At 33.5% G+C, this 27,675-nt stretch overlaps 2 protein-coding genes across 2 annotated transcripts in view; one reads left to right on the forward strand and one right to left on the reverse strand.

The window, feature by feature from the left end:
• Positions 1–27,351, reverse strand: part of LOC132736511 (uncharacterized) — a gene marked incomplete at its 5' end in the record, with an annotated part of 40,642 nt that extends 13,291 nt beyond the window's left edge. The window contains 1 exon segment of the mRNA XM_060723648.1: positions 27,274–27,351. Within this exon segment, the coding sequence (XP_060579631.1) occupies positions 27,274–27,351 (78 nt within the window).
• LOC132736510 (uncharacterized) lies at positions 15,725–21,337 on the forward strand. The gene is made up of 2 exons (XM_060723647.1): positions 15,725–18,480; positions 20,923–21,337. Exons 1-2 carry the CDS (start codon positions 18,200–18,202, stop codon positions 21,335–21,337), a joined length of 696 nt encoding a protein of 231 aa, XP_060579630.1. The 5' UTR covers positions 15,725–18,199.
• Positions 27,352–27,675: the final 324 nt, after the last annotated feature.

The following is a 27,675-nucleotide window of genomic DNA, read 5'->3' on the forward strand; positions in this document are numbered from 1 at the left end:
TTTATTTGAACAAATTTTGTAGACACCCATTAGAACATGTTTTATGCTAAATATCTTAGCTCTAGCTCTTTGGGTTTTTTAGAAGAAGATTTTTTAAAGTTTTTACTATATGTATATAGGGAAAATCAATGACCCCCTGGGGCGGGGCCAATTTTGACCCCAGGGCTTTTAATTGAACAAACTTGGTAGACATCCATTAGAACATGTTTTACACCAAATACTAACAGGGTTCCCACTATTATTTAGGAGTGAAATTCCAGGTTTTTTCCAGGTTTTTTCAAGAATTTTTTTTTAAATTCCAGGTTTTTCAATTTGAGAATTCCAGGTTTTTTCCAGACTTCCCACCAGCCCGTAAAGGGTGAAAACATAATATGTCCCGTTTTTTAAACGGGCATATAAAAATATTGTTCATTTTACTTGCACTAATGACAAATCTTAATTGGCCTGTACTGTAAGAGTTTTGTCATTTAAATGAAAAGCAAAACAGTATATATTTACAATATTGAAACATGGGTCAGTCATAACAAAACTTTAATTGTAAATGAGAAACGAGGCAATATATTAAATTTTCAGCAAAGTAATTACATATGTTTTAGCAGCACCACAAGAAAACCAACAAAGTGCTTGTGTGACTAGCAATAGCATGGGACTAACATGGATCCAGACAAGCTTGGCTATCCATGCAGTCACATCAGGATCCATGAAGTTTACTTTCAGATGTTAAAAATGTTACACAAGCTTTAAGCAGACAGTATGGATCCTTATGAGACTGTGGAGATGTGAAGGACTCATCTGGATTACTGCTTGTCACAAACACACTTTGCTGGTTTTCTCATGGGGTGGCTCATATATATTACAAAAAATGTCATTTTTTGATGCCAGTCAGATCCAAATGTATAAGGTGTAATTAGTTTTGTTGATTTTTTTTCCTATTCCTATTTCTCTGTCTCGCAACTGGCGCACTAGCGCAGACGACATATTTGCTGAATCAACTGGACGACTGTGCAGTAAAGGAAACACGGACGTGCTTATTATTTTTTCGTTACTTTACTTTACTTTACTTTATCCAGCGTAGGGTCGCGAGATCAGAAATCTCTTATAACCCCCTCGAGGTCTGACACCCAATGATTATTATCCGGTATAACAGTATATAATTTGTTTTTCATAACCTTATCGAGTCTGTTTTTTAGCGAATTCAGCGTTGGTGAACATACTACAGAATCTGGTAATTTATTCCACTCTGGTATTACTCTTAATGAGAAAAAATGTTTTCTTAATTCCTTTTTACATGATTTTATTTTCAACTTCATGGAATTTCCTCTGATGTGATGATTATCAAGTTGTGCTTTTTCAAAAAATACATTATAATCTATATCTTCCTTCCCATTTAATAATTTCCATGCTTGTATGATATCACCTCTAAATTTTCTGTAAGCCAAAGTAGGAATTTCCAGAATTTTTAATCTTTCTACATACGATAAATTTCTAATACATTTATGCCTTATTCTCATCGATTCGATACTTCTCGTGGATCCGATACGTCATTTACCGTACCGAATACGAGCTCGCGACGCCAAGAAATACATCCGAACTATATGCAAGTTTTACGTCGGACAAGCGTTTATCAATAAACACATAAATCATGCGTAAAAAACAGGTAAAATCATATCCAGCAATAGTTAAAACATGTTTTTGCATGAAAATAATGTTAAACACCTTCAATAATTCCTCTTTTATCATAAATAACCAAAATATATGTCTGCTTATTTTACTCTGCAAAGTTACTTCCCTTTGATCTGAGTCACGAAAAGCTTTAGTGATACAGTATGTGCCAAAAAACTTTGACCACTTTTTTTTGTTATCATATGATAGAGCTCATTGAACTGAAAGCCTTTCATAGATAGATCCCAATTAAAAACCAATTAAAAAAATAATGCTTGTTTTCATTATCAAAGCCTTTTATAACCTTTGTTTAGGTAAAGCCAATCAAGATTGACAGAAGATACTGTAGATATTCACCTGAGTCCCTTCTGAAAGCATATGAGGCAGTGAAAGACAAAAAGTTACCTGTGAAAAGGGCTTCAAGACTGTTTGGTGTCCCATTAACCACCTTAAGAGATCGTGTTGATGGTCGTGTTGATGCTAATAATTTTGTCCATGGGGGTATTACGACACTTAGTAAGGAGGAGGAGGAGGTTCTTGTGGAGCATTTAGAGGCAATGAGTCTTCTTGGCTATGGTTACACCAACACTAAGCTGCAACAGATAGCAGGTGAACTGGCTTTTGATATGGGAAAGAAAGAGAAAAACAAACCCATGAGCAACAACTGGTTGTATGGTTTTTTAAATAGGTGGAAAACGCGTTTAGCATCCCTATCTCCAAGTAGTTTGGATAGCAACCGTGCAAGATATTGTACCCCTGAATCTGTTGCCCACTACTACAAAAACCTGAATGATATTCTGGTCAAGTATGATCTACTTGATAAGCCACAGCACATATACAACCTTGATGAAACAGGACTTAAACCAGATCATAGGCCACCAAACATCATATCATCTTTAGATTGTAAACCACAGGCAGTAACTTCACCACGCTCTACCACAACAACACTCATTGGTTGTGTCAATGCTATTGGTAATACTGTTCCACCTTTCTTTGTGTTCAAAGGAAAAAGATTTAATAGTGACTTGATGAATGGAGCAACCTTTGGTGCAAGAGGGGAGATGTCTGATTCAGGATGGTCGAATGGTGAGCTGTTCTCAACATACCTTAAGGAGCACTTTCTGCCATATGCAAGGTCAGGCACTGATGATTCACAAGTGATTCTTCTGTTGTTTGATGGTCATTCTTCACACGTTTCACCAAGTTTAATTAAGTGGGCAAGATCTCGAAATTTGATTCTTTTCTGTTTACCAGCTCACTCATCACATTTTCTTCAACCACTGGATGTTTCACTTTTTGGCCCATTCAAGACATTCTACTATTCAGAATGTTCCTCCTTCATGCAGAAGAATATTGGACAGGTTATTACCAGATATGACATGTGTCAAATAGCATGTAAGGCGTACTTGAAGGCGATGACACCTATTAACATTCAAGCTGGATTCCGGAAGACAGGTATTTATCCTTTGTCTAAGGATGTAGTTCCAATGGAAAAGCTTTTTCCAGCTGAAGCCTTCAGGGAAGAAGAACCAGTTAAAAAAGTGAAAGCGCTAAGGCACGGAAAAGAGGCTGTTGAAGAGTTCTTACAAAAGAAAACAGAGTCTTCAAGTACAAAGACAATTGAAAATGTCAACAACCTATGTCAAAAGTGCAATGGTAGTGTTGAGGTGAAGAAGAAAATGAAGAAACCTAAACCTAGTGGGAGAGCAATTACAGAGGACAGCTATTTGAAAGAACTAGAAGAATACCAAGATGGATTGAAAGGGACACAACCATCATCTCATAATGATTTAGAAGATAAGGAAAATGAAACTCCAAAAAAGAAACATAAATCAAAGAAAAATGCCAATCCTAAGAAATCACTCAAATTTGGAAGCCCAAAGCCATCAACTAGTGGAACATGTAAATCAAATCAAGCAATACCTGTACATGTGGATGATGAAAATAGCTATTCTGACTTTGATGAACAAATTGCAGATGAAGACCTATGTTGTGTCTGTAAAAAGTGGTCCCCACCTAATCACAATGATCATCCTGATCTCAAAATTATTACATGGGCTTACTGTGACAACTGTTCTCACTGTGTTCACCTCAAATTTTGTACTCCAGTACGAGTTGTTCGGCGCCTCAGCACTTTCCTTTGCCCTTGCTGTGATGCTTAGAAAACATATTATCAAAAAATATAATTCATTGGTTTATAGTTACTGTTACACAAGTTTAAGTGTTGACTTATGTGTTTATTTGTTAAAAAATACTTGTTTTATATTCTTGTTTTGAGAACAGTTGACATGTTAATTTAGTAATTTTAATGAACAGCTCCCCTGCCATGTGCACATTTTTTCTTGAAATGACATAACAGGACTGAAATTTTAAGCACACCTGTAGTTCACCAAAAGTTGTCCACCTTTATAGCTCTTTTTACACTGAGACCAATAGAGTATCGGATCGATGAGAAGCGTCTGCTATGACAAAGATTCAAGGGCAGTAATTATTTTGAGGTAAATATTTCAACAAATCAACATAGTTTTGGTGTTTTCATTCTGTTTTATTTCTGTTTAGTAGTTTCTGTGGCTGTAAATGAAAATTAGGTCACAAAAATAGTGACACGAACTGCGCATGCGCCATTTTAGCCGTTAAGGTATCGGATCCACGGGAAAGCGGCATAACCTTTTTTGTTGCTCTTTTTTGAACTCGTTCGTTTTTATTGTTACTTTCTAGCGAGGCTTCAAAGCCATTACGGCATTTGCCGTATAAAAAGCTGAATTTGATTTGTAAACTGTTCAATATACCAAGATAGCTTGTTAAAACCATCCTCCGTGGAAGAAAACATCAATAATTCAAACCAGGAAATGGACGTTGCTTCGGCGGCAGCCATATTGTTCAATATTGATTACTTCCCTTAGCGGTACGGACTAAATCCCGGACTATTCCCGGACTTTTACCGGAGGGAGCAAATTCCCGGCGTTTTCACGACCGGGAGCCGCGATTTTGAAAATCACGGACTTTTCCCGTTTTCCCGGTAGCGTGGGAACCCTGTACTAAGCTCTAGCTCTTTGGGTTTTTTAGAAAAAGATTTTTTAAAGTTTTTACTATATGCATATAGGGAAAATCAATGACCCCCTGGGGCGGGGCCAATTTTGACCCCAGGGCTTTTATTTGAACAATCTTGGTAGACACTTATTAGAAGATGTTTCATGCTTAATATCTTAGGTCTAGCTCTTTGGGTTCTTTAATAGAAGATTTTTTTAAGTTTTTACTATATGCATATAGGGAAAAACAATGACCCCCTGGGGCTGGGCCAATTTTGACCCCAGGGCTTTTATTTGAACAAACTTGGTAGACATCCATTAGAACATGTTTAATGCCAAATATCTTAGCTCTAGCTCTTTGGGTTTTTTAGAAGAGGATTTTTTAAAGTTTTTACTATATGCATATAAGGAAAATCAATGACCCCCCGGGGCGGGGCCAATTTTGACCCCAGGGCTTTTATTTGAACAATCTTGGTAGACACTTATTAGAAGATGTTTCATGCTTAATATCTTAGGTCTAGCTCTTTGGGTTCTTTAAAAGAAGATTTTTTTAAGTTTTTACTATATGCATATAGGGAAAATCAATGACCCCCTGGGGCGGGGCCAATTTTGACCCCAGGGCTTTTATTTGAACAAACTTGGTAGACATCCATTAGAACATGTTTTATGCCAAATATCTAAGCTCTAGCTCTTTGGGTTTTTTAGAAGAAGATTTTTTTAAGTTTTTACTATATGCATATAAGGAAAATCAATGACCCCCTGGGGCGGGGCCAATTTTGACCCCAGGGCTTTTATTTGAACAATCTTGGTAGACACTCATTAGAAGATGTTTCATGCTTAATATCTTAGGTCTAGCTCTTTGGGTTCTTTAAAAGAAGATTTTTTAAAGTTTTTACTATATGCCTATAGGGAAAATCAATGACCCCCTGGGGCGGGGCCAATTTTGACCCAAGGGCTTTTATTTGAACAATCTTGGTAGACACTCACTAGAAGATGTTTCATGCAAAATATCTAAGCTCTAGCTCTTTGGGTTATGTAGAAGAAGATGTTTAAAGTTTTTTCTTTTGGTTGCCATGGCAACCAGAGTTCTGCATGGAATGGAATTCTTCGAACAACTTTGTTAAGGCTTCACACAAGGAACATCCCTGTGAAGTTTCATTATGATCTGCCTTATGGTTTCAGAGGAGATGTCGTTTGAAAAGTGTGAACGGACAACGGATGACGGACGAAGAATGATCCTAATAGCTCACCCTGAGCATATGCTCAGGTGAGCTAAAAATATAAGTAAATCTGCAAAAATAATATGATGAAATACACACTTGTAAAAGTAATAGGTAGTAAAAGTCATTTGGTAACTTTATAGTCCGGCTGGTTGAGGAGGACCTTAGTTAACTTAATCCTTTGTGCACTATTTCACATACAAGCGGGTGCAAGTAGAGTAGGATGATGAGTAGGACCAATAAATTTCCATAAGTCAGAGGTATTCCTTCTTTATGTAAAAGAAAATTAAGTCTCTAACCACAACAATAAGGGGCAAGAGGTCAACTATCTTACACATCTGGCCACAGAGAACTGCAGTTTTGTTGACCTGAGGTTATTCAAGTATATTCACTACAGAATTAAATGTGTGTATTAAAAGACAAAACAAGTTGTAAGCCTATCATGCTATGGCTATGTACAAACCGCTAGCTTCATCCTTCAATCTCTGTACTGTCTCACATAATGTCTCTTTGTCATCTAATTCACTTTCTAAAAATGCATTTCTTTCTATAGCCTGAAATACAAATAAATCAACATTTTGATATAACTTGTTTAAGCAGAGGAAAAAAACAAATTGTTCTACAATGGAATATCTACTGCCTATAAAAGATACAACAAGAGGGCCATGATGGCCCTGAGGTCGCTCACCTGTATATAGCCCCCTCCCCCCCCCACACCCATAAGATGATTCATGCTAAACATCTAAGCTCTAGCTCATTGGGCTTTTTAAAAGAAGATTTTTTTAAGTTTTTACTATACACATATAGTTAAAAACAATGACACCCCTGGGGCGGGGCCAGTTTTGACCCCAGGGCTTTTATTTGAACAAACTTTGTAGACACTTACTAGAAGATGTTTCATGCTTAATATCTAAACTCTAGCTATTTTGGTTTTTTCAAAGAAGATTTTAAGATTTTTGCTATACACATATAAGGAAAATCAATGACCCCCAGGGCGGGGCCAATTTTGACCCCAGGGCTTTTATTTGAACAAACTTGGTAGACACTTACTAGAAGATGTTTCATGCTTATTATCTGAACTCTAGCTATTTGGGTTTTTTCAAAGAAGATTTTTTAAGTTTTTGCTATACACATATAAGGAAAATCAATGACCCCCGGGGCGAGGCCAATTTTGACCCCAGGGCTTTTATTTGAACAAACTTGGTAGACACCTATTAGAAGATGTTTCATGCTAAACATCAAAGCTCCATGCTAAACATCAAAGCTCTAGCTCATTGGGCTTTTTAAAGGAAGATTTTTTTAAGTTTTTACAGTACGCTCAGCGCGGCTTTTTCAAAACCCGCGTGACCCCGCGGATGAGGTTTACCGCGGACGAAAATTTGCTCAGATATTGTCCGCGTGACCCCGCGGACAGAAAATTTTCACCACCGCGGACATAAATCGGCGGCTGAAACCGTTTCCCCCAGGGAACGCAGTGGTAAATTGCGGAGGAACGCGGCGGTCAAACACCGGTCAACGCGGTGGAAACCTTTAATTTTAAAAATTAATAACTGTATTTAAACATCAGTATACGTACGTACTGTAACATGTACTGTACATATAACTATATGTAAAATTTGTTTATTTGTTTTCTTTTTTGTTGTAATAAAAGTAAATGTACAAATGCAGTGTATTTCTTGTTCTTCTTCTTGTTATTGTGTTGGGTAACGTATAATATGTATTCGACATCAAGATAAATCATTGTCGTCGCAACTTCATAGTAGTGAGAAACTTGAAGTCAAATAATGAAAAATTCGGCATACATATGTATGACATTTATGAAAAAGATACTAAAACAATTTATATGCCAGCTTTTGTTTCTTATTTAAAAACTTTGAAAACGTAACCCTCAACAATTTATTCAGGCAATATTCCAGGACGTCTCTTTCAATTGTCAGATGCGTTTTACTGTTTCTGTTTATTTGCATGTTGATCATAAAGTCTTATATTTTATTTGGAACATTAAAAGAAAGCTTTTATTTCACCAAAATATACATTAAATGATTCTTGATTTATCTAATTACAGGTGTGAGCGTAATGTATATGTTTTGAAGTTTGTATCAACTGTTGAAGTTTATTTTCATTTTTGTTTTAGTAGTTTGTTTGTTTGTTCTTTTTTTATTATTTTAAAGATTTTTTTTGCAGAATTTGTTAAACTTGACGTTATACTTTTTGTTATTTTATTATGAACAGTATGCATGTACATACATGTATATAAGGCAAGCTTGTAAGCACATGGCACAAGTCTACCCGTTTTTAAAGAATATAATTGCATACAAATGAAATCTTATAGATGGTTTAAATATCTTTTTCCTTTATTTCTAATATATGTACATGTATTTTATTTATGTCTTGTCTTGTATTCACACTCATCGACCTCTTACAGGACATGTACTGTAGCGTCAGTCATCATTCAGAAATCAGCACAAATGTCCTTTTTTTACTAAGTATCATAGTAAATGCTCCCTTATAGTTTAACAGCAATAATACTTTGAGAACCACAAGGAATGAAAAAGTAAAGATGACAGTGATAAATGACGATTTCAGTTGTAAAAATATTGGTATGTGGACGAATAGTTTTGTGGACGTTTATAACAAAAATATTAAAAACAACAACAAAAACAGGTACAGCTGTAACTATTTTTATTTCAAATACCGTTCAAATAATTTAACGTATAATAACATTTAAGGAGACGATTGTGGTCAATTTTCAAGTCATTGTGTAAAAAAGATGACGTTAAAAAATAATAAAACGTCTATTATTTTTGGAGGTTAATTTATACTGACCAACTGACCATGGCGTTCCCCCGCGGGAAACGGGTGACTGATTTTATCGATGAATGAAGAAGGGTCGTCAGAATTTTGTCCGCGGTGGAAACAACTGAACACCGGGGATCGCGGGGAATTAGGCTTCTCATCGCGGACGAGCCCCCGCGTTTGTCCGCGATAAAAAAAAATCGTCCGCGGTGGTATCGTGGAAAAAGCAAAACCCGCGGTGAGCGTACTGTACTATACACATATAGTTAAAAACAATGACACCCCTGGGGCGGGGCCAGTTTTGACCCCAGGGCTTTTATTTGAATAAATTTTGTAGACACTTACTAGAAGATGTTTCATGCTTAATATCTAAACTCTAGCTATTTGGGTTTATTCAAAGAAGATTTTAAGTTTTTGCTATACACATATAAAGAAAATCAATGACCCCCGGGGCGGGGCCAATTTTGACCCCAGGTCTTTTATTTGAACAAACTTTGTAGACACTCACTAGAAGATGTTTCATGCTTAATATCTAAACTCTAGCTATTTTGGTTTTTTTGAAGAAGATTTTTTAAGTTTTTGCTATACACATACAGTAGAACTTCTATGAGTCGAACTTCGATTAGTCGATTTTCTCGATGTGTCAAAGTAAAACGAAAGTCCCGGATCTTCCCCTGATATATTCTTTATAAAAAACTATTTATGAGTCGAGATTTTATGTGTCGAGTTTTTCGATGTGTCGAGGTTTTTTCGAGGTCTGTATAGAATAAATCTAGTTCAATTTACCACAAAAAAGTCGAAGTTCTTCGGTTATTTTGACACCTTCGATCTCGAGACATTTTCACACCTTTTCTAGCTGCGAAGACGATTTCCGATCAACTTTAGTGACAGGTGTTAATTACACAGCCGAATGTTCAAACAGCCTTTGTATGCGTTTAAATGTGTGAAAAAATGCTTTAATCATTACTATTTTAATTGCCGTAGCGGTATTTGAAAGTAGATCTACATGTAAACAGTAAGAACTATCATTTGAGTACTTCCGTGACCCGGTGTCGCGTGATAATCACACGCGAAACATTTACTATAAGCTGGTTAAGTTATTGCCCTTTCTTATTGTTACGCCTTTTGTCACTTCATTGTATACGTCAACAGGGAGTCCAAATCATTAGCCGTGATAATACTTAACATGTCATATTTATCATTGTATAATGTAAATTATCAGATTAATTAATGAAAGAAAAACATGAAGTTGGTTACATTATAGATCTTAAAATAAAGGCTAGTCACGGGTTGAAATTTTGTCATGAAATTCAGACCGATTCATGATTCGAAGTCCCGATGTGTCGAAGTTTTTACGCAAGTCCCTCCGACTTCGACTTACCGAAGTTCTACTGTATAAGGAAAATCAATGACCCCCGGGGCGGGGCCAATTTTGACCCCTGGGCTTTTATTTGAACAAACTTGGTAGACACCTATTAGAACATGTTTGATGCTAAATACCTTAGCTCTAGCTCTTTGAGTTCTTTAAAAAAAATATTTTTTAAGTTTTTACTATATGCATATAGGGAAAATCAATGACCCCCAGCCCCTGAAGCGGGGCCAATATTGACCCCAGGGCTTTTATTTGAACAAACTTGGTAGACACTCATTAGAACATGTTTCATATTAAAAATCTTAGCTCTAGCTCTTTGGGTTCTTTAAAAGAAGATTTTTTAAGTTTTTACTATATGCATATAGGGAAAATCAATGACCCCCTGGGCCGGGGCCAATTTTGACACCGGGGCTTTTATTTGAACAAACTTGGTAGACACTCACTAGAAGATGTATCATGCCAAATATCTAAGCTCTAGCTCTTAGGGTTTTTTAAAAGAAGATATTTAAAGTTTTTTCTTTCGGTTGCCATGGCAACCAGAGTTCTGCATGGAATTAAATTCTTTGAACAATTTTTAAAGGTGACCACCAAAGGAACATTCCTGTGAAGTTTGGATGAAATTGGCCTAGTGGTTTATGAGGAGATGTCATTTAAAGTAAAAGTTTACGGACGACGGACGGACGCCGGACGGACGGACTCCGGACGAAAAGCGATCACAAAAGCTCACCCTGTCACTTTGTGACAGGTGAGCTAAAAAGACTACCCAACAAGAGCTGTCCGTAAGACAGCGCGCTCGACTTTTTTATTGCTTGCCAATAAAAAAAGTTTTTGCAGTAAAAGGCAATACAAGAATCTCTGTATTTTTAAAGTGAACTAGTTGTTTGATACCCTTGAATATTACAGCAATGTTTATATGACATAATTTATGGTAAAGTGAACAAGTGGATAGGAATGAATTTTTTTAGATTTTTTAAGTTTTTTAGTGCTTGCCTATAATACAAAACATTGACAGTTAAGGGCCATAATTCAAATAAAATCTTTGACAGAATTACCTTCTCCTGGACATGTTTGGGAATCATGATTGTAAACAAGTATTCCAACTTTCAAATTAATATCTCAAACAGTTCAGTCAAAAAGTGGACTGGTACTAAAAACTTTAACCAAGATTCTAAGTCGATAAAAGGCCTTAATTTTTAAAACAAATCCTTGACAGAGTTACCTTCTCTTGCGTACAGATGGGGGTAATGATGTGAAATAGCATTAAAAGTTTCAAAGCAATATCTCAAAGGGTTAAGGCAATAAGTGGATTTTACCCATATTCAATGTATTTTCTAAGTCAAAAAGGGGCATAATTCTGTCAAAAACCTTGACAGAGTTATGTCCTCTTGTCTGTTGATGAAGGTCGTGATGGTAAACAAGTATGGTCAGTTTCAAAGCAATACCTCCAATGGTTTTGAAATAAAGTGAGGTGGTACAAAAAACTTAACCAAGCTCAATACACTTTCTAAGTAAAAAAAGGGCCATAATTCTGTCAAAAACCTTGACAGAGTTATGTACTCTTGTCTGTAGATGGAGGTTATGATGGTGAACAAGTATGGTAAGTTTCAAAGCCATACTTGTAATACTTCTGAAATAAAGTGGGGTGGTACGAAAAACTTAACCAAGGTGTGACGCCAACGCCGACGCTAACGCCGACGCCGACGCCGGGGCGAGTAGGATAGCTCCCCTTTTCATAGAAAAGTCGAGCTAAAAATGCTACAGGCAAAATTTGGTGATCATCCATCAATTAGTTCTGTAGAAATAGACGCTAAAAGGTATTTCTATTTTTCATCCATCTTTTAGTTCTGTTACCAGAAATAGACGCTTAAAGGAATTTTGAATTTTAAACTTCAGCGGCTCCTAAAAGGGGCCAATCAAATTAATAGCAGCAAACTTGATAAAAGAGTACCTAAGAATGCTACAGACAAAGTTTGGTGATCATCCATCAATGAGTTCTGAAGAAATATACGTTTAAAGGTTTTTCTATTTTTAGCTATAGCGGTCCCTAAAAGGGGCCAATCAAATTAATATGAGCAAACGAGAATGAGAGTAACTTATTAAAATTGCTTAATATTGTTCTTTGTATTATTGTACCTAAAATCTCTAATTGTGATAGCATGAATCTTCACTAGAACTCCGCGAGTCGGATGTGTCGCCTTGTGAACAATAAAGTTTAGGAGAAATGGCCAGGACAAAAATGAAATATGAAAATTAACAAAGGGCAATAACTCAAAAAATAATAAGTGCAGAGCAGCAATTTCTGTGCACTGCACTTCTTATCAATAAGATCTATCATTCTATGAAGTTTCAAGTCCATATCTTTTATAATTTATAAGAAATGGCCTGGACAAAAATAAAGTATGAAAATTAACAAAGGGTAATAACTCAAACATAAGAAATGCAAGAGTACCGGTTCTTGTACACTGCACTTTTTCTTAATGAGATCTATCATCCTATGAAGTTTCATGTCCATAGCTTTCATACTTGAGGAGAAATGACCTGGACAAAAATTAAGTATGAAAATTAACAAAGGAAAATATCTCAAAAATTAGAAAGTGCAGAGTACCGGTTCTTGTGCACTGCACTTCTTCTTAATTAGATCTATCATCCTATGAAGTTTAAAGACCATAGCTTTTATACTTTAAGACAAATGGCCTGGACAAAAATAAAGTATGAAAATCAACAAAGGGCAATAACTAAAAAAATAAGAAATGCAGAGTACCGGTTCTTGTGCACTGCACTTCTTCTTAATGAGATCTATCATCCTTTTATACATTAGGAGAAATGGCCTGGACAAAAATAAAGTATGAAAAATAAGAAAGGGAAATAACTAAAAAATTAGGAAGTGCCGAGTACCGGTTCTTGTGCACTGCACTTCTCCTTAATGAGATCTATCATCCTATGAAGTTTCAAGTCCATAGCTTTTATAGTTGAAGAGAAATGGCCCGGACAAAATTAAAGTATGAAAATTTATAAAGGGCAATAACTAAAAAATTAAGAAATGCAGAGTACCGGTCCTTGTGCACTGCACTTCCGGTTATTGAAAGAAGCATGCATACCTTTTGTTTGTTTGTTTGTTTCATTTTACGCCTTTTTCAACAGTATTTCAGTCATATAGGCAGGTAGTTTCCTAACCATCGTTCCTGGAGAGTTACACCAGTACTAGACTACCTTCCTCTGCGCTAAACTACCAAAGCATCTCCGGGGGATCGAACCCACGCCAGAGAGGTAACTAGATTAGATCTAACCCCTCGACCACGGAGGTGCATGCTTAGTTTGAAGTCAATCCGACTTATAGTGATTGAGTTATGCTCCGGACAAGCTTTAGGGGACGCTGACACCTACAACAACGGACGTCAAAAGTAACCCCTTTATGCCGCCTCTTCAAGGCGACACAAAAATATTAGTGTGCCCTTGACATTTGAAGAAAGGATGTGGTTCTTGGATGCGACAGGATGTTGTCATGAGATTAGACATTTGTGCCAAGTTATTTCAAAATCCCTCAATGCATGACAAAGTTACAGTCTGGACATGATTGTTGTGTAAGTAGGGACACATGAACAAACGGACGAACATGAATCTTAGCATTGACACATTGTTTTGATGTGGTAGACATTTGTGCCAAGTAATTTTAATATCCTTACATGCATGACAAAGATACAGTCCAGACATGAATGTGTATCTTCAAACTCTTCTAAAGAGAATGAGTACCTTCAAACTATAAGTGTGACCTTGAAGGTAGGAACATAGGTCTTAGTCGCAACATGTCTGTGGTATGACATTTATGCATAGTTATTTTAACAAACTTACAGTCCGAATACGAATGTGCATACCTATTAACTCTAATTGTGATAAAGTGAACTTCAAAACGGTTGTGAGACCTTGACCTTTGAGGTAGGGACTTGATTTTTGAAGGCTGCAAAATCATCGTCTCTATGTGGTAGACATTTCTGCTAAGTTATTCTAAAATCCTTCAATGCATGAAAAAGTTACAGTCTGGACACGATTGTGTGTACATATTAATTCTAATTGTGATAATGTGAAACTTCAAAATGTTAGTGTGACCTTGACCTTTGAGGTAAGGGAAGCAATTCTTAAAAGTGACACGGTATCGTCTTGATGTGGTAGACATTTATGCCTAGTTATTTTAATTTCATTCGATGCACAACAAAGTTACAGCCCAGACACAAATGTATGTACCAATTTACTCTTATTCTGATAATGTGAAACTTCAAAATGATAAAATGACCTTAACCTTTGAGGTAGGGACGTAATTCTTGGACACAATACATTGTCTTGATGTGGTAGACATTTGTACGAAGTTGTTCCAAAATCCCTTCATATATGACAAAGTTGCAGTCTGGAAACGAATGAAGTCAGACACACAGACGGACAGACGGACGTTGTGATTTTAATATGCCTCCCTTCGGGGCATAAAAAGAATTTACTGTTACCTATAACTGTTCCCATAGTCACATAAAACCCAAATGTTAGCTCAAACATACACACACACACTTGCACATACACTCACACACATATACACTGTTAGAAATTTAACTTCTGTCAAACTGTATTTTTTTTTTCTTTCCTATTTCATCAGTAATAGTTTATGATATAATGGCATTTATAAGGAATATTCAGATCAATTATATGTCAAACATCTCACTGGATCTCACTGAGACAAGATTCAGTAGTATAAATTCAAATCAACATTTCATGTTACATATATCATTATAATACTGCACCTTTGTTACGTTAATTTTCATTGGATAATCGTGACGTTTACATTTTTCCTATACACGGCTTTTTCTTCAAAAATACACGGCTTCCCTTCAAGAACCCCCGACACACCCCCATTTTTGATTGGTTGTCACCACTAGATACTATAAACAATATGGCGGCCATAAAATCGCTTTTTAGCCCCGCTAGAAAAGTTTACAGCGAGAATTTCGACTATGACTGATTAATTGATCAATAATCTCTTTTTCTAAGAAAATAAATTGATGTAAACAACTATTTGCTTTGTGTTTTCATTCATCTTTCAGCTGTTTTATTCATAGAAACGAACAATATTTTATTCTTGTTGACCAAGCGCTTGTTTGATCGAGCTTACACAGTGCAGACGATCTTTGTCAAATTTGACAGGTATCCAGAAAAGGGGTTATTTAAAAACAAGGTAGTTTGCCATCAACTTGTTTTTTTAACACTTTTGTGTGAATGGTTTTCTGTAACCATTCTGTTAGCCCTTTCGTCTTTTATGTACATATTTACATTAAATCTAGTCTATCAAATGACAGTATTGGCCTGATACAATATTGACACTGAAGTCTGTCAACCAATTTTACAAAATAATTAGATTCTAACTACCATCTCCAAGAATGGATATAATTACAAGGTGGAAATGCCTGGGAATGAAGTATATTATGCATTTAATGCTAAATAAATGACAAAACATTCTTTGTTATTAAGAATATTTTTTATTATGAATTGACAAAATGTTTGAACTTCAGAACAATATTGTTATAAACAATCATAGTACATGTAGATATTCTTCAATGGAAAGTGATATAATAACACATACATCTAAATAAAAAATGACAAAGGATATAGTTATGTTTTATAAATGTATGTGTTCTGCATACAAAATTGTAGAAAGCAATGGGAATTACTGTCACAAACTTATTTTAGAATTTAATTTCACTTACTAGATCTATTCAAAATTGAATTAAAAATCATGTACAGTATAGTATACTGTAAACAAAATTTATGTTATTATTACAGAAAGAATATTCAATAAGTAAATGTTCAATATTGAATTTACTTAAGCTGTTGAACACAACAGAAATATTTTATGCAAGCTTCTTGCAAGCATGATCATTATTAAATAGATATACAAATAAAATAAATTTAGTAATGAAGCAAAATATAATATTCTTTTAAAAACATACATGTATATGAAATTAAACTTTCATTGACGGTGATAAAGTAATAAAAACTAAATTTACAATATAATTGTATAAATATAAAGCAAACGGCATTACACCACATAAATATATGTGTACAGACAAAATGGCCATTGCAAAACTAGTTAGTATGGTAAATATGTGAAAAATAGAACAAAAAAGAAAAGTACTGGTTAACATCAATATAACATGAACTTTAAAAATATACTGCTCTATGCTCAAATTTGATATTAGTAAATATTGTTGATTGCTTATATATAACCTGCCAACAATTTTTTTTTACTTCAAACAAAGTAAAAATGTTTAAAATTCAACACACAATAGTTAGTCACAATAAGATTATATAGTGTTGTTAAAAAAACTGGCATTTTTTAAAAGAAAATACGAATATAATTATAGTGTATTGATTCTGCTATTTAAATTATGCAAAGTCAGTAAGAAATTCATAAATTTAAACAAATTTCTCTTATTAAAAAATTTTACTCAAGCATGAGCATGGATATCTTTAAACATAACAAATTTAAAACAAAACAAACTAAACTGGAGAACTGAATAATATATGATAGAAAAGATCAACAAGGAAACGAATGCAACATTCAATGAACACAACAATTAAAGTAATTCTTTACTACTTTAATAAAAACAAATCAAACATAATTTCACAAAACCATACAATATTCTTTCCCCTTATTTAATAAATAACTTGACCAAAACTTGAAAAATTGACCACTTAATTTTTAAGCACAAAATTTACTGATTTTCAAACATTTTGAAATTAACAAATAAATACAATTTTTAACCAAATGTAATGAAATTTTAAAAAAAGGCTGAAAAACATGAAAGGTCATTACAACAAAACAAAAAAAATCTTATGAACAACTGTTTGCTTGATCTTAACTTATAAAATGTAAATCTCTAATCATTTTTATATATAAAGAACATATAACTTTGGTTATATGGCTATCAGTCTCAATTATACATAATACATGAAAAATTATTTATATATAAAGAACATATAATTAAGAAAAAAATATTTATATTTAAAGTAATACTTTATAAAAAGTTTATAAAAAGGCACACAAAACATGACTTGTTACATAATTTTTAAATAAAAATCAACAATTTTAACTAGCAAAATCATATACAAATGTATGAAAAAAGTTACATTTACTTATTTCAAATAAAATTTGTATTTAAAGCAGCATATTTCCTGATAAATCATTTAACTTTAATAAGTACTAAAATTATTAAATTTACTATTTAAAGCAGCATGCATCTAAATTTAATTTAAATAATATTATTTTATCTTGAAGAATTAACTACTTAACTTAAGATTGCCTTCAAATTTATGCAATGTTCCATAATAAAATGAAGTGTTAAAATATGTATTTAGTTAAAATATTCACTGTGAAAACATTTCTTAAAATTAAAAATACTTGTACATTTCTTTGTATTTTCTTTTATTTTTTAATTTTTGAAGAAAAAAAAATATTCATACTGATGTACAGTATGCTGCTCTAAAAGCAAAACAAATTGATTTGACATTTTACATTTATAAACAAGCCTTCTAAACAATATTTAAAAAATGGTCGATAATATGACAGGACTGGAAATAATTTTTTGGGGATTATAATGATTGTTCTTTTTGATTTAGGTATTTCATTTGATTGAAATATGAAGAAAAGATTTGCAAGTCACACTGATCAAGAAATTGAAGAGAAAGAAGAAAAAAAACCTGTGCCATATAACACTCAAAAAATGAATACTCATTGTGCTGAAACCTTTAGGAAATATCTTGAAGAAAAGGGTCTTGAAAGTAATTTTGAAGAGTTTGATGAAACAAAATTAGCTGGAGCATTGGGTCATTTTTATATGGATGCCCGTACTGTGAATGGACAGGCATATAAAACCTCAACACTTGAAAACATTCGGCATATAGTCTGAATAGATACTTGAAATCTCCACCATTCAATAAACATTTTGACATTATCACTGGTCCAGAATTTTTGGATGCAAATGAATGCATGAAAACAGCTTTAAAAGAGCTAAAACAAAATGGGCAAGGATCTATAAAATCACTACCCTAAGATTACAGATGATGACCTAGCAAAGCTGTACATGAGTGTATATCTCACTCCAAATACACCATCTGGCCTACTTAATAGAGTGCAGATGAATATAAGATTATTTTTTTGTAGAAGAGCAAATGAAAATTTCGATCAGATGACAAAAAGCACATTTCAAATTGGAAAATACCCTGATGGAACTAGATATGTCTATAAGTCAGAAGATGAATTAACAAAAAACCATCAAGAAAAACAAAAGGCATTAATAACAGGTCACATGCCAGAAGATAAGATTAATAGTGACCTATGCCCAGTAAGACTGTATGAGCTACAGTACTGGACACGCGAAACCCACAAAAGTCGCGTTATGCCGCGAGTGTAGTCTATGTCGCGACGGGACACTTCGCGGTAAAACATCGCCGCGTGCAAGTTCGCCGAATTTCGTGGCGGGTCACGAAAAATCGCCGCGATGTATCGCCGTAATTTACGGCGAATCTTCAGCAATAATTGTATTAGAAAGTACTACTTGGTCCTTAATTCCCGTGGTCTTTAATTTTTGAAAACTTTAAAAAATCTTGTAAACGTCTTGTATATATTATAAATATTTAGCATTTGAACATGTACAGCGTATACATTTTGTATATTAAAAACAAAAGCAATCAGGTGCTGGTGAAAATTAGTTAACAATAAAACGAGATTGAAATTACAAAAGGTAATTGGTACTACATCAAAGAACGCACGATAACAAATTGTCTTATTGTTATTTTTGATAATAATACAAATGTAATTAAAATCCATTGTTTTACTTTCGCACATATTCTATTTTTAGAACAATGCAAAGCGACATTTAGCACCGATTCACAGGTGTAACTAATTTTTACGTCTAATACGCTAATTATGATTGTTGAAAATTGTAAAAGTTTTATCACTTAAATTGACATTCTTTACCTTCAATTTCCACGAGTAAAAAATGCCAGGGCATGAGTAGGTGATGAGTAGCAAGATGCAAATCAGATATTTTTTATTCCCGCCAAATCAGCCAGGGCATTTGACCCAAAAAAATTCCCTCGAAAACAAAAATAAAATCGGAGTTAAATCACACATTTAATATGTAAAGTAACGAGTGATCATTCATGAGGGCATTCTGTGCATAAAATTTAGGGTGTTACTATTTAAAGTATTTACATAAATAGCGACCAACCAGGGAAGGATATTTCCTTACGTCACGCAGTACTGCATGCGCGCGGCAATTAAGTTGAATTAACTAATAATAGCACGTATCAAATTAAGGGTGGAAACGGGATTAAAAAATTTTTTCAAATTAAATGAATATTTGTAAAGCATTTATATGGTCACTAGTTTACCATTGGTAATTTTAATGTGCTTTGGGGTACATGTTCGTTTGTTTATGACTGACGACACTGATTAAATACTATAAGCCCATGCAATAAAACATTTCTGGTAGAAGCGTGGTCATAAAATTGACCGAAAAAAATATCCTTTCATATGCATTATTGTTTTGATAGCAGACACAAAGTATTGCACAATATCTTCAAGATCATTAAAATGGTAAATAAAATATCACAATCAAAATGCACTTACGATTAATATATATTGTCAATAATTGACACAATCAATATCCAACATTTTTTTTTTACTTGAGCAATAATTAAACATGTGTAATCATTCCTTGACAAAAAAGAAATGACAGTTTTTTCTGATTATATAAAAAAGAGGTGAAAGTCAATCGAGTGTCGGCATTTCTTTGATGATTCGGGCAAACAACTACAGGTGTGTAAACATCAAAAATTCACAGATTCTTCAGAAGAGCCGACCAGTCATTTGTCAGAGGTCATTCGTGTTGTAAATTTTGTATTTATTATTTAAACAATGGAAACATTATATTCCTTTTTATTTATGGATGCTTCTTTTTGCGCCGAGGTTTTTTGTGTCTTTTTAGCGCTATGGAATTTCAACAATCGGCGATAATTTTTCGGTAACTAACAATTAAATATTTTTACATTTTTAAAACAGGGCGTGCAAATATCCGCCATTCCAGAAATTATAGCAGACAGAAATCTTGCGTGTGTTATTTTTTTACAAACGTGTAATAAATTGGAGTAATGATCACCCAAGAGAACGAAATGTCCCGGTCTGATCCACTACATTTAGAAATGAACAAGTTAATGTTTCGTATCAATTATGTATCTTTTTATGTAACTAAATATATTTTTTACACATATATTATATTTATATCTCTACTTTTAAACTCAATATGTACCCCCCCCTAAAAAATAGTTTTACACGTGTACATACACACTATTTACCTGCAGATGGAGCCGCATTACTTTGTACTGCGTCGCATTTATACATTGAAAGGTCATGATTCCGCCATTCACGGAAGTTTTAACGGTGTTATTTGATTTCGCCGTGGTTTATTTATATTTGCTGTTGGCATCAAAGATAAATAGAGAAAGGGCATTTTAGCAAATTACAAGATTTTCTTGATACAACTTCATGTAGATCTACTAATTAATTTTCGTACTTGTACATGTATATCTGGTTTCAAGTTCACAGACTACACTTATAAAATGATCTACATTTATTATACAATGAAACATGTATTATTCCCCGCGAATCGCGGCAAATGTTCACGGCAAAATCGCCGCGAGTTGAATTTGCGGCGATTGTCTCAAGTTGCCGCGAATTCGCTCGCGTTATAAAGCATGAGAGTTCGCCGCGAATACGCGAATTGTGCGGGTTTCGCGTGTCCAGTACTGTATACACATCAAAATTGAATCCATCCAACAATCGCTTATGGCAATACCCAAGAGATGCTTACCAATATGGAGATGAAAGCTGGTATCAAAATAGACCAATGGGAAGAGACAAACTTGCATCATTTCTGAAATGTCTATCACAAAAAGTGCCACTTTCGCAAGTATATACGAACCATTCAATTCGGGTCACTGGTGTATCTACATGTATCCTTGGGCAGGGATTTTCTATGCCGCAAATCATGGCAGTGTCCGGACACAGATCGACATCGTCCCTAGCTTTATACCAAAGGGTATCAGATACAGAGAAACAACAAATGGGAAATGCTATTTCCAACAAAATCATAGGCCAGGAGAATCTACCAATGCTGCCAAGTACCAGCCATACCATTACGCACACTGCCATCTTGTAGTAGTTCATTAAATCCAGACAGAATGTATGTAGCCTGGTGCCATTCAAACGCAAACTTACAATCAAATTTCAGGTCAGTGTCAAAATAATCTAGATAAAATTGTACTTAGATTATGAATACATTTATACTACATCTAAATATGAAAATATCCTTTTATTTAAAGAAATTGAGTTTATCTAATTAGAAACATAATAACAAACCTTTTCCTAAAAAATTTTTTTAAAAAGAAATTAAAATAGATTTGTTTAGAATTTAGAAATCAATTTTGTGAAGAAGAGTAAAAATAGCAAATGATTTTTATAAAAAATTGTATGTATTTAAAGGTTAACTTTTCTATAAATATATTATATTACCAAATTTCAGTGTTTGATCAGATTGAGATGATGGGAGGAATTCATTTTATGCAATGGATGATTTCAATCCTGAAGATTTCTTCTCAGATTTTGATTCACTGCCAGATGTGTTTGCACCAGCCCGAAATTTCAATGATAACAAACCAAAGAGGTCAAGGAATTTTCAACAACTGCCATATGTCCAGGAGTCCACAATAAATTTCAATTTTGTACAAAAATAAACTGACAAAACAAACAGTTACTGATGTTAAAAAAAAATAGTTGACAGACACTTAAAATTTCAATATTATTTTCATGTTAACAGCAGTTTGTTTTAATATTTACAGTTGTCATTTGGTTTGACCTAATTAATGTTTTCAAAAGTTTATGTAAACTTTATATTGTAAGTTGATTACACAAACCATACTGTAGCTACATAATTTGGAGGGCGGGGGTTGGGGCTTTTTTGTTAAATAAGTGTTACCCATTAAAATTTAATATGTTGTTTGCTTTTCACATTTTTGTATTCTTCACCTGTTTATGAGTTTAATTATTTAAATAAAGTTATAGCGCAATTTCACAGGTTTTTGATTTCATCTGAAAGTGGACTCACTAAGATATAAAACTTCTCCATAAATTCAGAAAATTGAGGTCTGTTTTCTTTTTCCAAAGTATCCTGAGCAAAACTGTTTCATTTGTTAAATTGTTCTCTCTTCAAAAAATCTGCCAACAAGAAAAGAAAAACAAGTTAGATCTACTATGTTACAAATTTGTATTTTTGCAATATGATGCAATAAATAAATTAATAATTTTTTTGGAACTTACTGTAACCTTAATAATTTACATAAGTGCATTGCCATCCTTGAAATTTCTATTATTTTGTTTGAATAAAAGAATAAATTATGTAAACCCACTTGGTAGGTTCTTTGAGCTATTAACTATTGAAAGAATTTTGTGAAAAACAAATAATAAGGTTTATTAGATGTAATACGGTAAAAGTATAATTTTTTTGTTGCAACATTCATGTAACATGTATGCAAGAGGTTTTTATCCAAGTTACATTGAACCGCCCATCATTGTCATGATTAACTAACCCTTTCGCCAATTTTCTTGCAAAATGTTGAAAAAATAAAGACGGGTTTTAAAGTTGAAATTGTCATTAGAAAAATTTACTTACTGCCCAAATTAAAAAATGTTGATCAACATTCAAGTTATACGCCAGCAAATCTCCAAATTATAATTAATATTCCAATAATTAACGATTCCCGCTTTCCAATTTTTTCCGAACGCCAATACACACTGAATCCCTTTTTTTACATGTGACCTTTTTGAAAAACTATGCTGGAAATTGATGGCCGTCTTAAAATGGTTCGTCGAGGACTTCGTGATCAAAATATGACAGCGTTAGAGTTCCGAAGGCGATTCGTTGACATTCCGTTCTTATGAGGCTCTCAACGGGGGAAAAATTACGACGCCAAAAAATAATAAATCGTTTTTTTAGAACAGTTTTCCAGCGCAGTTTTAAATAAAATTATTTACATTTAAAAGGCAAATTAACAATATGTGCAGTATTAATTTTTTTAAATTCGTTTATTAAAAGATCGTTGGGACAGGATTATAGTGGCCGTTATATAAACGGCTGTTTGCAATATAACCCTCGCCTAACGGCTCGGGTTATATTTACAAACAGCCGTTTATATAGGGCCATATAACCTGTCAACGATCTTTATAACTAATAATATACTCATTGACAGACATCAAATAATATGATAATTAACAGTTTCCAATATATGTTATATTATTATAATATGACAATTTCACAAAACAAATATTGAAGACTGTATAACTAATTGATCAATGAGTTTTAAGAAGTAAATACAATGCAGTTAAGACTGTACAATTCACAAATCTTGTTGAATGTTTATGAAAAGAAAATATTTAAAAATTGGGTTAATCAAATTTATGAATTTTCAGATAATCAAATATTGAAAAATTGGCATAATAATCTAAGATCTTAAAAGATTCATGAGGTCAATTTTTAAAAATAAACCATTATCACAGTATTTCCTCCATTCAACGGTATCTTGTTGGGACATTAACAGAAAAATTTATTAGTAGTACTAAATGGTTTGGTTGTCTTAAAGTGGAAATTAAAAATCTAAGTCAAAAATGAACACTGAATAAAAAAAATTCATTAAATATACCCTGACTTTTTGGAAAATAAAAAACAATAAAATCTAAATGTTCATGTTAGGAAATTTTTTCTTTAATGGAAACACAATTATTCTCCCCATTTAGACTATTTGTTTCCCACTATTTGGGGAAATTTGAATTAAGGAAAACTCATTAAATGAATTTGTTATAAATTTCAGAAACGGGCAGCCACAAAATTAATATTGCAGACAAAAGATTTTTGATGCGCCCACTGATGATTTTTTTTTCTTAAAATAAACTGGATGAAATTTTCTGAAAGAGTAAATTATAAAAAAGCTTATTTTTAATATACATTTTCCCTTAACAATCTCTCAACTTGATTATATGCAAAAACCTTTTTTACTTACACAGAAAATTCACATTTAAAATCATATGAACAAAAACTACTTCAAATCCCAAGTTCTGCAGAAAAATCTTTAACAATTAAATTCAGGATTAAAACTTTGGAATTCTCTTCCCTTAGATATAAGAAAACTCTACAAATTTTACAGTCATTTCAAAAAATAATTATCTGAAATGATGGTTCTCTGGTGGAATAAAACCCATCAAGTTGTATTATAAAAAAAATAATAAATGATAAATGTATATTTTATTGTCTATATTCTTTTTGAATGTTTTTTTTCTTTTTGTTCTAGATTTTCATTTTATAATTATGTTTCTTGTTACCCTTTCACTGCCATAGGGCAATATGCATGATAAATAAAATGATGCCTTTTATCAGAATTTTAAAAGAGCTGTTTATCAAGTGTAAACATTGTTTATAGTCAATTAACAACCGATAGAGTATTGAGTACAAAAGGTCTGTACATAATAATAATAATTATTATTATAATAATAATAACTAGAACTGCCACTATCTTGGCGTGAATACCCCCGCATACCACTTTGTCAGAATCAACAGTGGCCATTTAGAGCTCAAGGACAACCTCCCTGCCAAATCTGAGGTTACTAAGCCAGTGCATTGCTAAGTTATGTATTCTACAAGCTTAAAATGTGAAAATGTCAAAATCAATACATTGCGGACAGGACATTCTTTAGCAATTGAGAAGAAAAGCTTTTTTTGTCAAGGTCCCTGTGACCTTGACCTTCGACCCAGTGACCTCAAAGTCAATAGGGGTCACCTTATAGTCATGATCAACATCCATGCCAAAATATGTAGACTGTGGGTCAAAGGAATCTTAAGTAAATGGGTGGACAAACTTTTTTTGAAGTCAAAGTCCCTGTGACCTTGACCTTTGACCTGGTGACCTCAAAATTAATAGGGGGTCATCTACTAATCATGACTTACCTCCATGCCAAACATGAAGACTGTTGGTCAAAGGAATCTTAAGTTATAGGGCGGACAAGCTTTTTGAAAGTCAAGGCCCCTGTGACCTTGACCTTTGACCTGGTGACCTCCAAGTCAATAGGGGTCATCTACTAATCATGTCTAACCTCAATGCCAAATATGAAGACTATGGGTCAAAGGAATCTTAAGTTATTGGGCGGACAAGTTTTTTGAAGTCAAGGCCCCTGCGACCTTGACCTTTGACCTGATGACTTCAAAATCAATAGGGGTCATCAACAAATCATGACTAACCTCCATGCCAAATATGAAGACTATGGGTCAAAGGAATCTTAAGTTATTGGGCGGACAAGCTTTTTAAAGTCATGGCCCCTGTGACCTTGACCTTTGACCTAGTGACCTCAAAATCAATAGGGGTTCATCTACTAATCATGACTAACCTCCATGCCAAAAATATGAAGACTTTGGTCATAGGAATCTTAAGTTATTGGGCAGACAAGCTTTTTGAAGTCAAGGCCCCTGTGACCTTGACCTTTGACCTGGTGACCTCAAAATCAATAGGGGTCATCTACTAATCATGACTAACCTTCATGCCAAATATGACGACTGTAGGTCGAAGGAATCTTAAGTTATTGGGCGGACAAGCTTTTTGAAGTCAAGGCCCCTGTGACCTTGACCTTTAACCTGGTGACCTCAAAATCAATAGGGGTCATCTACTAATCATGACTAACCTCCATGCCAAATATGAAGACTGTAGGTCAAAGGAATCTTAAGTTATTGGGCAGACAAGGTTTTTGAAGTCAAGGCCCCTGTGACCTTGACCTTTGACCTAGTGACCTCAAAATCAATAGGGGTCATCTACTAATCATGACTAACCTCCATGCCAAATATGAAGACTAAGGGTCAATGATATCTTAAGTTATTGGGCGGACAAGAAAAAACCGACGGACGGCCGGACAGCCGGACGGACAAGCTGATTCCAGTATACCCCCCTTACAACTTTGTTGTGCGGGGGTATAATAATCATTAGAAACATTAAGAGGATATTTTTTCGTTTGAGTGAAATATGGAATATATTTTCACGAAACATGATAAAATGCCACATATTTTCACGAGCCGGGACGGCGAGTGAAAATATGTGGCATTTTATCATGTTGAGTGAAAATATATACCATATTTCACGAAAAACGAAAAAATAACCTTTTTATTTAATTTCATTATCAAAGAAAAATTGTTACGAACCCCATTGGTTGCTTCTGTACAGCCCACAATAATATATTATTGCGTCTTGTTTTGCACGCGATATTTGGCGCTACATTGTGACGTCACTTAAACAACTGTTTAAACGTCTGTACAGCGTTAATAACTGAATTAAAGATATTGGTGTTCGGATTAATTTTCTTAGTTAGACCATTTTCTATCATTCTAGATAGTTTTCAAAAAAAAATTCAACAAAAAACTGTTTTGTATTTCTCAGATTTTTCAAACAAAATGGCGAAAGAAGTCCCTTAAAATAAATATGAGTTTCGACTCCGCCCTTATATCTATATTTCATATTTATTTTTAAAAAATATGAAATATATTTGACTGATATAGCACCATATTTTATGGGTAAAATTAAATAATATATAGATAATTATACCATGGACAATAATTATTATTATTATATTAGCAGATTTGGAAACATATATAGTTATTATAATACTAATAACAAATAATAATAATAATATTAAATAATAATATAGTAATTTCTTAGAAAACCTTCTGGCAAATAGGTGATCAAAAAATAAATGACCCTCTGGCAGCGAAAGGGTTACCTATTTGTAACAATGTTATTTCTGTTGTTGTTTATCATACCTTTTGTTGTAAATGTTTATACTATGTACATTGTATATTTGATGGGAAGACCATGCCTATAACTATGTTGCCTCTTTTAATAAAGTCTTTATTATTATTATTATTTATTATTATTATACTCTCTTTGATATCTTAATTATTAAAATAACAGGTGGTTATTACTATTCCTGACATTATGGTTCATTTAATTAGCATTGTATTTAAAAAGCTCCAAGTATATGTATATTATAAAGCTTCAATATCCATACCTGATATAAAATCCTTTAAATAAGTTTTGTCTTCTAAGATCCATTTAATATCCTGAACTTGATTAAAGTTGCATGAATCTGAAAAATATGTTATGATATTTAATTCTATAGATATATCCAAGTACATTTATAAAACAAATGAATTATCTTTTGCTGTTTTCTTTAGAGATATTATTTACAAAACAGATTGGTGACCTTTTAAAAAAAAATAGAGACAAATATTTAAAAGTGTTTAAAGTGTTTCATTATTTATCAATTACAGAACAAGTTTCCTTACGCACAAAATACCTCGAGTGTATATTCATTTCACTAAAGAGTACCATAAAAAATTAGTTCTTTTATAAAACAATATGCATGATAAATAAAATGATGATTTATCAGAATTTTAAAAGAGCTGAATCC

This window comes from Ruditapes philippinarum, unplaced genomic scaffold (assembly GCF_026571515.1).
Source record: "Ruditapes philippinarum isolate M1 unplaced genomic scaffold, ASM2657151v2 ctg5285_1_1_1_1, whole genome shotgun sequence".
NCBI classification, from domain to species: domain Eukaryota; kingdom Metazoa; phylum Mollusca; class Bivalvia; order Venerida; family Veneridae; genus Ruditapes; species Ruditapes philippinarum.